This window comes from Acomys russatus, chromosome 16 (genome assembly GCF_903995435.1).
Source record: "Acomys russatus chromosome 16, mAcoRus1.1, whole genome shotgun sequence".
Lineage (NCBI taxonomy): Eukaryota > Metazoa > Chordata > Mammalia > Rodentia > Muridae > Acomys > Acomys russatus.
Genome location: NC_067152.1, coordinates 29,743,560 through 29,756,823, shown reverse-complemented (window position 1 = coordinate 29,756,823; position 13,264 = coordinate 29,743,560). Strand labels below are relative to the sequence as shown.

The 13,264-nt window shown below is 45.3% G+C and overlaps 1 protein-coding gene across 1 annotated transcript in view; it reads left to right on the top strand.

The window, feature by feature from the left end:
- LOC127200696 (leucine-rich repeat-containing protein 37A-like) overlaps nt 1-12,137 on the top strand; it is a 33,379-nt gene extending 21,242 nt beyond the window's left edge. The window contains exons 8-12 of the mRNA XM_051159100.1: nt 610-728; nt 3,220-4,934; nt 5,720-5,824; nt 11,796-11,941; nt 12,023-12,137. Of these exons, the coding sequence (XP_051015057.1) occupies nt 610-728; nt 3,220-4,934; nt 5,720-5,824; nt 11,796-11,941; nt 12,023-12,137 (2,200 nt within the window). The remainder of the gene's footprint in view (nt 1-609; nt 729-3,219; nt 4,935-5,719; nt 5,825-11,795; nt 11,942-12,022) is intronic.
- The last annotated feature ends 1,127 nt before the right edge of the window (nt 12,138-13,264 follow it).

Below are 13,264 nucleotides of genomic sequence, written 5' to 3'. Positions count from 1 at the left end.
TCTGTCTCTGTCTCTCTCTCTCCCTCTCTCCCTCTCCCTCTCTCTCTCTCTCTCTGTCTCTCTGTCTCTCTCTGTCTCTCTGTGTGTGTGTGTGTGTGTGTGTGTGTTACCAAAGAGCTGTACAACAGCCCTTATTCTTTGGAACACAGAAATAATCCAGATTTGGCCAATGTGATCCACGTTGCCATTTAACCATAAAGTACAGGTTAAAGTAGGATATTTTAGGCCTCGTATAACTTCTGATATTCTAATGACAGGAATAGAGAAAGCCGTCCACAGGCTGGCAACTTGCTCAGGCGCTTCCTGTGAGACTTTTGCACTCAGAAGAGATGTTGCTCTAGATCAGTGTCACCTAGTTCTGTTCTCGCCATCTTTGTTTTAGTCACAAGCACGGCCCTGACACTTACCCATCTATGGAGCACCTCTGTCATCCTCCGTGATTATTTCCAATATCAGAGCAGCCATTTGCCATTTGGGTCCCCAGCCAACTGCCCATGCCACGTGCCTCCAGTACTTCTTCCTCTGAAACCCTGAGGTGGCCTTGGCTGCCTCTTCTATACCTCAGTGACCTCTTTCCAGTAAACCAATTCTCTGTTTTTCCATTTGTAGGATCATACCTAGACACATGACCTGCTGCCTCTGCAAATACAAAACTGACATTGAGGTTGTCTGCAAGACAGTCAAACTGCATTGTCACGCTGGATGTCTGATAAACACCACACACTGTCGTGAGTCTCTTGCCTGATAAATGCTTTCATTTTGACATAAACATTTTTAACTGGTGAATATTTTAAACTAATTTTAACTAAAATTAATTACATCATTTCCCTTCCAGCCTTCTTTCCTCCTTCCATCCCCTCCCATAATTCCCCGTCACTTCCTCTTAATTGGACTCCTTGTCTTGATTGCTATTGTTACATATACAGATATATAAACACATAAATATACACAACAGCCTACTGAGCCTGTTTGGTGTTGCTTCTGTGTATGTGATCCATAGCTGAGCACTTTGTATTGAACAACCAGTTAGGGGCTCATCCCTCGGAGAGACTGATCCTCCCTCTCTCACCAGTCATTAATTGCTTTCTAGGTCTTTGCCTGGGAGTAGGACTTCATGATATTTGCCCCTAACATGTCTACTGGTGTTGTCCTTGCTCAGGTTTCACTTAGGCGCCCATATTTTTGAGGTATCATGTGTGTAACTTTCCTGTCATTCCTAGAAGACAAAATGTCACAGCTGACTTCCTGGGCATCTGGCCCTTAGAATCTTTCTGTCACTACCACCCCCTTCTGTGATGCTCCCGAAAATTAAACTAATAACCTACTTGTTTATTTCTATCCATTCATTCAGAATAAAGCTCCCTACACCTCTGAATTTCTCCCTTGTGAAAACTGGACTTTCAAATATTCTTTCATTATTTTAAAACATGACTGTTCTATGGGCCAGAGAGAGAGCTCAGAGGCGCAAGATGCTTGCCACACACACCTGGTGACCTAAATCCAATCCCTGGAACTCGCATAAAGGAAAGAACAAACTCCACAGAGTTACCCTCTGACCTCCTCACTCAAACCATCACACATCTACCCACACACATGGACACACACAGACAATATACAGACATATAATACATATTGCGAAGCTAGAGAGACAACTTAGTGGTTAAAAGTATTTGCTGCTCTTGCAGAGGACCAGGGTTCGGTTTGCAGAACCCACAGGGTAGCTCACAACCATCCATAACTCTAGTTCCAGGGAATTCGATGTCCATTTATGACCTTTACAGGCCAAGCAGATATATAAATGCAGGTAAAACATTCATACACATAAAATGAATCTTTAAAAAGTACATACATATTAGTCAGGTGGTGGGAGCTCATTGCTTTAATCCCAGCACTTGGGAGGCAGGCAGATCTCTGTGAGTTTGAGGCCAGCCTGATTTGTAGAGTGAGTGCCAGGACACCTAGGTCCACATAGTAAAACCCTCTCTTGAAAAACCAAATATAGGGACTGGAGAGATGACGCAGGGGTTAAGAGCACTGGCTGCTCTTCCAAAGGTCCTGAGTTCAATTCCCAGCAACCACATGGTGGCTCACAGCTATCTATAACAAGATCTGGTGTCCTCTTCTGGCCTGCAGGCATACACGCAGGCAGACTACTGTATACATAATAAATAAATCTTAAAAAAAGAAAAAGAAAAACCAAATATATACATTATTTAATTCAATATAAAATATAATCTGTATATTACATAAAATGAAGAGTAAGAGATGAAACGGGGTGGGAGGGTACCAATGCTCTTGCTCTTAAACTAAATGCTGTCCTTGCTTCTTCAGTGGCCACATGCATGTAGTCAGTACAGTCTGAAGCTGGTTTTATGTGCGTTAGGTCTCAAGTGCCCGCTGACTTATAGGACAGATGTGGATTGATTTTGCTTGCTTTTCTTTTGCAATGTTTCTTTGCTTATTATCCAAGAGCTTCTGGCTCTTGAGTCAGTGAGTGCTGCCTGACTCTCCTAGTGGAGCACTCCGAGTCAGTGAGTGTTGCCTGACTCTCCTAGTGGAGCACTCCAAGTCAGTGAGTGCTGCCTGACTCTCCTAGTGGAGCACACCTCAATGGCTAGTCTGTGTCTGTGCTCAACCTCAAGGCTTTCCACCCACAGATCACTCGTGTGATCTTGTTTGTTTGTTCGTTGTGTTTTGAGGATTGTCTCGCTGTGTGGGCTTGGCTGGCCTAGGACTCGTTGTGTAGACCAGGCTGGCCTTGAACTCATAGAGAGTCACTCATTCTCTGACTGGAATTTTTTTTTTTGCTGGGATCAAAGGTTTATGCTACCAATGCCTGGTATCATAGGGTGTTTAAAGTGTTTTTTCTGGGCTGAGTGTGGTGGTGCATGGATGTAAAGGCAAAAAGAGCCCATTTCAAGGCCATATAAGCAACATAGTGCGACCCTGTACTCTAACCCTGAGCTTTTATTGAGGGCTAAGCTTGGGAGTTCTCCACAACTCCCTGTGTGCACACTGTAGAATGTTCTAAACAGCTACTTTGCCAATACCTTTTTTCATTGTTGCTGTTTCATAGGTTTAAACATGGGTTTGTTTTTCTCCCCACTAACAGGCACGCCATCCAGTATTTCCCGGCCCCTCGTTATAGTTCAGTGGCTGTGGGCCGAGGAAGGGCTGCAAGCGTTCTCTGACTAAAGGCAATCTCTTCTTCCTTGACAGTTGAAGAAGCATCTGTAAGGAACCCAGAAGGAGCGTTCATGAAGGCGCTACAGACCCGGAAGGAGAACACCAGCACCGAGCTCATTATCGAGCCAGATACAGGCTATTCAGAAAAAGATTTCCTTGGCTCGTCAGACTTCGTGAATAAGCAGCTTGACTTTAACGATGAAAGTGATGTTATTAGTGCCCTGAACTACATATTGCCATATTTCTCAGAGGGAAATCTGGAAGATGTAGTATCAACATTGTTACCATTTATTAAACTGCTGTTTTCTAATGTACAAAATGCAGATAATTCACAGAGACCCTTCAAAAATGATACAAGGAGCTTTGCTTTCAAATCTCTACCCAAGGCTGGTAAATTGGCTTACAAAAATAAACTGAATAAGCTATATTTTCTAGAAAATTTGTTAGATGCGGAAATTGATGAGGTCAGAAAGAAAGAGAAAACTGCCATGCTTCAGCAGTTTAGCCCTTTGGGACCCAATTTTAAACGACGAATATTTGAAAAGAGATGGAAACCCGCCTGGGCAGAGGAGGACAGTCTTGCAGAGATCGAGAAGGCAGAGAGAGGGCTCCACAGGATGAACAGAGTCCCCAAGGGGACAGGAGGCACACAGAAAAGGCACTTCAAGGAAGTGACTGACAAGAGCCTGTGGAGCAAGCAGAGTGTCCAGACACCTGTGGAGAACATCGCCAAAGACAGGCAGCTCAGGAGCCCACCCTCAACAGAGTGGCAGCAGGTCAGTCCAGGGCAGGAGCTCAGGAAGTTAGTGGAAAATTCCTTCCACTTAGAGCCCTTGCTCCCGACAGTCTCTTCTTCCCCAGAGCTATTCCTGATAGGTAAGTCTCCCGCTACAAAATCGCTATCTGACTTCATAGACCGACGGAAAGACTTGTCTTACACCATTTTTGTTCTAGAAAGTGCAAATGATAATGTGAAAAGAACGCGGGGTTCTAACCCAACTTTTCAATCGGAAAAAGGACATCGAAACCTTAGGAAGAAAAAATCTCATTTCCAGTTGATTGCAAAGAGGCCAGCATCCTCTGCAGTGAGGAACCTGGTAAATTCCCCTGCACGAGGGGTCTTCTCATCTTTGGGAGACCTGAGTTATGCAGGAAAGCCTTCACCAGAGTCATTTGCTGCTTCAGAACCTCCTACAGAAAGACCTCTTGAAGAAAATCAGGCCTCAACAAGTAATGTTGGCGAAAACGTCCTTGAACCAAGTATTACTGCACCCAAAGAAATTGCATCAGAAAATACAAGCCCTGAGACTCCTGCTGCAGATTCTAGTGTGTCTACGCCCAACTTAATTCCAACTGTTGAGCAATCTACTATTGAACCTCCCGGAGACTTGGAATCTGACTTGCATTCCCATTTCAAAGAATCTGGTTACCCATTGCATATGTCACCAGGTGAACAATTTGAATCTCAGCTAAACCAGCAGCTCCGGCCCCTCATCCCCAACAATGATGTGCGAAAGCTCATTTCTCACGTCATCAGGACTTTGAAGATGGACTGCTCTGACCCTCAAGTGCAACTGTTCTGCGCCAAGCTTGTCTCCAGGACGGGCCTCCTGATGAAGCTTCTCAGTGAGCAGCAAGAATTCAAGTTGTCCAGGACTGACTGGGATACAGACCAGTGGAAAAATGACAACTACATCAACGACAGCACAGAAGCCCAAGGTGAACAGAAGGGTCTGGAAGCCAGTCAGGTGAGGACAGCGCCCGAGCATGGGCCCCCACCTTCTCTCAGCCAGTTAAGCAGAAAGACGAGGGGCTCCCTCGCCAGATCTTGTGCTGGCCACATAACTCTAGCCCAGGCAAAGCAGTGATTCCCTACTGTGTTTCTGCATGTATTTTCTTGCTGGGTTTTGGTTTTGAAACAGGGTTTCCTGTTTTTGAAACAGGTTTCCTGGATTCCTGGAATTTTCTTGGAATGCAAACGAGGCCGGCCTAGAACTCAAATGATATCTACCTGCCTCTGCTTCCCAGTGCTGGGATTAAATGTGTTTGCTTCCATGGTGTTAAATTTAGAGACTGAAGCCGACCTAAAACACAGAACATAATAAAATGTACTATAATAAGACCCATAACACATTGGATTCAATATGATCTTTTATAAGTATGAAGGCTACTCACCTGGAAGAATGTTTTAAGGGTTTTTTTTTTTTAATATAATTTTCTTTGTTGTTGTTCAGTGTAGAGCAAACCCAGTGCCTAGTACAAGCTAAGCAAAGGGTTCAACCGCTAAGGGACAGCCCCAGACCTTGGCTCTTTGAGTCAGAGTCTCTCTGTATAATTTAAAAGGCCTTTTAGGTTGTAACTGAAGTGTCAAATTCATGGCTGTCCTCTCAACTTCCCACATGCTAGATTGCACACATCAGTTACCATCACAGCTCAAGCATGGATTTGAACAATTAGCCTTTACCTTCTTTCGTTCTTCTTTATTATGTGATAACAGAAATGTCAACTTGTTCGTTTATCTTGTACTTTTTAGCTCACAAAAGAAGTCCCAGGATATGGCTACAACAACAAAGTTATCTTGGCAATATCTGTGACTGTAGTAGTGACAGTTTTGATTATCATTTTCTGTCTCATTGAGGTAAGGACAGCCATTCATTCATGTGTCCAGCACGTACCCTGTCTGTTTAGTAGATTTAGAACCTGCTAACTGAAAACCAGAGCCACTTACCGTCTCTGGCTTCAAGTCATGTCCCCATGTGTCCACAGGTACCTAGCTGTCTGGGAAGCAGGGCTCCTCAACGTCAGGTCATTATGTAACATTCTGCTTTGGTGTCAGATGGGTGCTGTTGATGTGGGACACGCTGGGACAATGAGAGAGTGCTCCCTCAGTGAGGACAGGGTCAGTTTTGAACCTAGATGACAGAGATCAGTATGGAGTCAGTTTACAAACCCCTGGGGGATGTCCACTGGCCACCGCACAGTCAGCACCCTCCACACCTACTGGTGGTGGTGACCTCCTGGGAAGTTTCTATACACTCCTGTGTTGCCCTTTAGATGTGTGTACAGTTCACCCTTGTGCTTGCACTTATCTGTACTTTATAAAAGTTTTATGTGAATGGGTGTTTTGCCTGCATACATGTCTGCACACCATTCTTGTGTAATAGACGTTTCCTGGGGAGACCACACACACACGCATGCACACACGCTCATACACACCACACTTACTTACCCTGAAAAGGGAGTCCATGACATACTGAAATAAAAACCACACCAATATGGTAAGCCAAAGAGTTTTTATTGGGGTTACTAACAGGAGTGTGGGTGAAGAGTTACAACAAACAAGTATATAACTCAAAAAGAGCTGCATCATCAGAAATGCTATTCCAACATGGGTAACAACTCCCCAGATCCTGAAGTTCCGGGGCTCCCTGTCTCTACAGCACCACTGTCAGCCACCAGCTCCCACAGTTGAGTGTCTCTGTCAGCAGTTCGCCACTCAGTCTGTGCCTCCTCCCTTAAGAGTTATGCTCTTGGAGGATCTGCCACCTCAGGGATCTGGGCACTTTCTGCTGCTGATTTCTAGCAGGTTCCTAACATCATTTTGTCATTTGTACATGTTTCTCTTGATTTTTTTTTTTTTTTTTTTTTTTTTTTGCGACAAGGTCTCAGGTAGCTCAGGTTAGCCTGAAACTCACTATATAACCTAGGCTGGCCTTCAACTCCGGATCTTCCTGCTTTAGAATCACAGGTATGTGCTACCACATCCAGCAGCCCAGCAGATATATACATATGTGTGTGTGTGTGTGTATGTATGTAAACATATGTGTATATGTATAGTAGTTATTTTGCCTGCATGTATGTCTGTGTACCATGTTCATGCTTGGAACTGGAGTCACAGATTTTAGCCTGCATGTAGGTGCTGGGAATTGAGTCTAGGTCCTCTGGAAGGGCAGCCAGTTCTGCTGAGCCATCTCTCCAGACTCTTATTTATATTTTTTAATGTCTAGAATTTATTTCATTGTTTTGGTATGATTAAGTCGGTGAATATCCCTCCCCAACAAGAATATCTATATTTGAAACAATTTTTGCATATTTATTCTTAATTTATATATTCAATTTACATTCTGATTGTAGCCCCCTCCCACCTCCTCTCCTGGCCCCTGCCTCCCATTCTCTTCATCTTATCCCCCTTCCCCCTTGTCCTCAGAAAAGGGGACCCCCACCCCCTCACCAACCCACCCCAGCACATCAAGTCGCATCAGAACTGAGCTTGTCCTCATCCACTGAGGCCAGGCATGGCAGCCCAGTTAGGGTGACATGATCAGAAGCAGTCAATAGTCCATGTCTTAGACTGCATCTGCTCAACTTTTAGGGAACCCATGTGAAGATCAAACCATCCGTCAGTTACATATGTGCTGGGGGCCTAGGCCCAGTCCATGCCTGCTCTTTGGTTGGTGCTTCCATCTCTGTGTGCCCCCACGGGTCTAGGTTAGTTGACTCTATTGGTCTTCTTGCAGCTTTCTTGTCCCCTCTGGGTCCTTCTATCCTTTCCTCCCACTCTTCCACAGAACTCCCAGAGCTCTGCCTAATGCTTGACTGTGAGTCTCAGCATCTGACTTGATCAGCTGCTGGGTGGGGAGGGTCTCTCAGAAAATGGTTAAGTTAAGCTCCTGTCTGTAAACATAGTAGACGGTGTCAGATTGGCTTCTCTTCCATTGTGTGGGTCTCAGGTTGAGCCAGGCATTGGTTGGTCATTCCCTCAGACTCTATCTTTATCTCTGCACACCTTGTGGATAGAGTAAATTTCGGGGTGAAGGTTTTGTAGGTGGCTTGGTGTTCCCCTCTCACCACTATAGGTCCTGCCTTGCTAGAAGGTGGCCTCCTCAGTCTTGTGTCCCCTGCTCCTAGGAGGCTCAGGTAAAGACATCCCCATATCGTCCTTGTAGCCCACCCTGTCACAGGTCTCTAGCTGGTCTAAATGACGCCCACCCCCACCCATGCCCCATCTTCCCTTTTCTCTCCGGGTTGTCAAACCTCCCATCCCTACCCTCCTGACATCTGATCCCCCTCCCTGCCTTGTTTCCCTCCCCACGCCCTCTCCTATCCAGTTCCCTCTCTACTTCCTCTTCACTGTCTATTCTATTTCCCCTTCTGAGTGAGATTCAAGGAGGACCTCCCTTGGGCTGTCCTTGTTGCTTAGCTTCTTCGAGTCTGTGATTTGTTGTAAGGTTATTCTGTAATATATGGCTAATATCCGCTTATAAGTGAGTACATACCATGTGCGTCTTTCTGGGTCTGGATTGCCTCGCTCAGGATAATCCTTTATAGTTCCGTCCATTTGCCTGCAAATTTCAAGATTTCCTTGCTTTTAATAGCTGAGTAGTATTACATTGTGTAAATGAACCATATTTTCTTTATCCATTCTTGGGTTAAGGGACATCTAGGTTGTCTCCAGTTTTTGGCTGTTACAAGTAAAGCTGCTATGAACATAGTTGAGCAAATATCTTTATGATGGAGCATCTTTTGAGTATATGCACAGAAGTGATATAGCTGGGTCTTGGGGTAGAGATACTTCGTTTTCTGAGAAAGAGCCAGATCGATTTCCAAAGTGGTTGTTTAAGTTTGCATTCCCACCAGCAATTGGAGGAGTGTTCCCCTTTCTCCACATCCTCGCCAGCATGTGCTGTCACTTTTTTGATCTTAACCATTCTGACAGGTGTAAGATATCAGTCTCAGAATCATTTTGATTTGCATTTCCCTGAAGACCAAGGATCTTGAGCATTTCTTTAAGTGCTTCTTGGCCATTTGATATTCCTCTGTTGAGAATTCTCTGTTTAGCTCTGTATTCCATTTTTAAAATTGGATTATTTGGTTTATTGGTGTTTAATTTCTCCAATTCTCCACATATTTTGGATATTAGCCCTTTGTCAGATGTAGACTTTTCCTAATCTGTAAGCTGTCATTTTGTTCTGTTTCCAGTGTCTTTTGCCTTGCAGAAGCTTTTCAGTTTCGTGAGGTCCCATTTATTAATTGTTGATCTTTAGGACCTGAGCTGTTGGTGTTCTGTTCGGGAAGTTGTCTCCTGTGCCAGTGAGTTCAAGGCTGGCTCCCACTTTCCCTTCTAATAGATTTAGTGTTTCTGGTTTTATGTTGTCTTTGTTCCTGAATGATTCGCTTTCTTCACTGGTCTAAGATACCGTCTCTGTCTAGACCTTGATCCTGCCATTGCCCCTGTGGCAGAACAAGAGTCACATTGCTAAATCATAGTTGCTCTTGGACACTAACTGAATTTCCAGCTGCTGGAGAACTCATGTTGTAATTTTGGTAGGGCAAGCTACTGGTCTCCAATCTCCACACACTGTGTAGCTATTCTTAAAGTTCCTGACCAAATGGTAGCTGGTCTTGTTTTGTTTTGTTTTTAAAAGGGGCGGGGCTGGGAGAATGAAGGGGATTGCTCAGTAGCTAAAGGACTTCCCACACAGACATGAAGGACCAGACTTTAGATATCAGGCAGCCATGGTGGCATGACAGCCACCCGCGATTCCCACTCCCGGAGGCAGTAATGGGATTTCCCAGGAATGAGCTGGAAAGTGAGGCTAGTTCTGTCAGCAAGCTCTGGGTCTGGCTAACAGAGTCAGTGACAAAGATGGAAGAGCTAGCTAGATATCCGACATCAACCTCATAAGCACTGACACACAAGTGCACGCACCCACACGTGCACACACAAGCATTCACCACATACAAACACACAGCATGCACACGAGCATACACATGAAAGTGAGGACTAGATTAAATGTAATAAAATGGCATAGTATTTACAGTCCTACTTTATTTGGCAATTGAAAGCTTTACAATATGCCTCACATTTATCTCTGCCACCACGCCCTCTTCTCTTTGGGATTAAACCCAGACCTTGTGAAAGCACTCCACCCCCCCACCCCCACCCCGAGATACATCCCTAAGCGTTTGTTGCTTTTTTAGTTGTTTGTTTTTGAAACAGAAATTCACTCTGTGGCCTAAGGCTGGCTTATTGTTTCTCTTAATGTTCTACAGAAGAACTACAGTTTTAATTAAAGAAGCTAACTCATTTTAAGTCACTTTTATTCTGAGGCACTCTGCCCATTTCCATGGCTGTCATGAATGGATCTTGCAGTTTCTACTATGTAGTGGAGACACATGAGAAACCCACTGGGCGTGTCGATCTTTTCTATTCTGTGACTAGCCAACGATATCGTATCCTCATAGGCTAGTGAAATAGTAGCTGACTGCCTTGGACTTCTGGCCGTCTGTTGTTTCAAATACAAATATAATAGTTTTGCTTCTTTATTCTCCTCGTCACGTTCCAGGACCCGCCCCCCGCCCCCAAGAGGCATTCTGCCTGGGCTCTCTGGGAGATCCTTTGATGAAGTTGCAGAGATTTCTTACTTTGACCTTTAGGAGTTTTTACTAGGACTTGTCGAAGTCTATGTAAAACAGCCCATGCACTGTACTAAGCGCCAGCTGCATGGGAGCCCTCAGCCAGGTGTCATGAAGAGAGTAACAGCAGAGTAGGCGTCAAATAAGTAAGAGGGATGAATAGAAACCTGGAGACCGGCATCACTGAGAGAATCATAACTGTGCTTTCTTCCAAAACAGATTTATTCTCACAGAGCAGCAAGAGATGGAGATGAAGGAAAGTCCACAGGGTAAGTACGCCATTGGCAATCGTTCAAGACGAACCTGAGAGCTGGCAGAGCGCGTGGGCCTCATCTATTAATCTCCTCATGTTACAGTGGGGGCACTCAGGAAGAATGTGTTCTCCGGGTGTCTTCCCTCGCTCCCCAAAGAGGCCTAGAAGGGAGGCCTCCATCGCCACTCTTCCTTTAAGGAAAGAAGGTTGGGCTGTGCCTGTCCTGCTGTTGGTAACATCAAGAACTCCTACATAGCCAAGGCTGGCCTCAAACTCTTGTCTCAGCCTCCCAAGTACTGGAATTGGGTATAATCCACCATACAAAGCTAGCCATATCCTTTAAACTTCTCACGGCTCACTCACTCATCAGCAGCAGTCTGCAGGGTGAAAGTCTGTGAGTTTCTGACTGTGCTATGGCCTCGGCTTTGCACTTGGAGGATAAAACTGCTAGGCAAACAGGAGCGCCCCCTCCCTCAATCAAAAAATCTGTGACAGTTGGTCTGGAGGGCACAGGTGGGAAAGGCTCTGGACAGCAAATGCTCCTGCCCAGGGTGGTTTCTTCAGGGGGATGCGTGAGGCTCTAGTCATGCTGGGGCTTTGGCTACGCCCCAGGACAAACCATAGACAGAGAGCTCCCCAGAGGAGTTGTGGGGCCTTAGAACAAACTTGGAAAGTTCCTAGAAGCCATACATGCATGGAACTCAAGTCCCAGTGCTGGGTGATTTTTGTTATGGGGAGAGCCAAGATGTCCCCCAGGACACACACACACACACACATACACACACACACGATACAATCACTAACTCTCTTCTGTATGTGTTTTCTTTCCAAGGGGTAAGAAATTCTCTAAGGACGGTGAGAGTCAGGTAAGCTTGAGACTGAGTGCTGTGACTGGAGGGGGCAGGGTGAGCAGAACTGATGTCTCCCTTCTGTTTCCTAGGAAGGATTTTTCTGGCTAAAGTGGCCACTGTGGCTTAGGGATATGTACAGGCCTCTGCACGACACACGTAAGAAAAACATGGCTCAGGACCTTCAGGACAAGGAGTCCTCAGGGGATGAGGAGATTTTCAATAAAGAGATACCAGGGTAAATGTCTATCTCGATAAGGAGCTAAGGGCAAGTAGCTCAGGTCAAAGCTTGACCGCCTTGGCATTGCTCTTCTTCCAGGGAGGCCAAGAAGGAAGTGGTTGAGGCAGCGGCGGCACCAGCCCCGAAAGCGAAAGCGTCGGCCACTGAAGCAGAAGAGAGCGAAGCAGCTGAGGACGCTGAAGGCTCAGAATGATCCGCTATCATTTATAATAAATTATTTTTTGTAGATATGTGTCAAAGGCTTTTATGCTCAAGTAAATGGAAACTGATGCATACCCATTGAGAGTGTGGGCCAGTAAGACAGTTCATCACATGAAAGTAGTAGCCATACAAGCCGTGTGGCCTGAGTTTGATCCAGTCAAAAAAAATAAAAATAAAAAATCGTGGGGTAGCAAGCGGATGTAATTGAAGAACTCCTATAGCCACATAGGAGATGACGTCTAACATGACGTACAAGGCAAAACGACAAATAAGAGAGACCCTGTCACAGTAAGGTGGTAGGCCAAAGCCAAATATTGTCATTTGACTTCCACAAGATTGCTATGGCATAAGTGAACCTAGTCTCTCTGTCTCTGTCTCTCTCTGTGTGTGTCTCTGTCTCTGTCTCTCTCGCTCTCTCTCGCTCTCTCTCTCTCTCTCTCTCACACACACACACACACACACACACACACACACACACACACAAAAGATTATTAAAAAACTGAGACTGTGCCCGCTGATCACAAGAACACGGTCATCCTGGTGACAGAAAAAACTGTCACAGAAGACAACAGCTTTGGTCCCCAGAGAAGCTGTGTGCTTGGGGAACCATAGGCCTGTGTGGCCGGTTATGGTTCCAAAGAGAACAAGTGGCCCTCTAGTCCTTTTTTTTTTTTTTTTTTTTTTTTTTTTTGGCAGTGAGAGTTTTATTAAAGAGGGTGACTTGGCCCTCTAGTCCTTATCTGGCTGGTCTGTTAGCTGACTGCACAGGAGGCATCTCCAAAGCTCCCTCCTGAGCTTCTCGACGTCGTGACATCATTGAGATAACTTAAAGCAGGAGCATCAGGAATGTAAAGATATGGGCTCGGTGCCAAGCCCTGGGCTCAGCTCTTTTACATCTTATGCCTTGTTTGTTTGTTTGCCTATCTGACTTTTCAAGACAGGGTCTCTCTGTGTAACAGCCCTGGATGTCCTGGGTTCTCTTTGTAGACCAGGTTGGCCTCGAACTCACAGCAATCTGCCTGCCTCTACCTCCCAAGGGCTGGGATTACAGGTGTTAGCCACAGCCGGCTCATTTTATGCCATTTAACCCAACACTCTACAATAGCAGCATTATTTCAA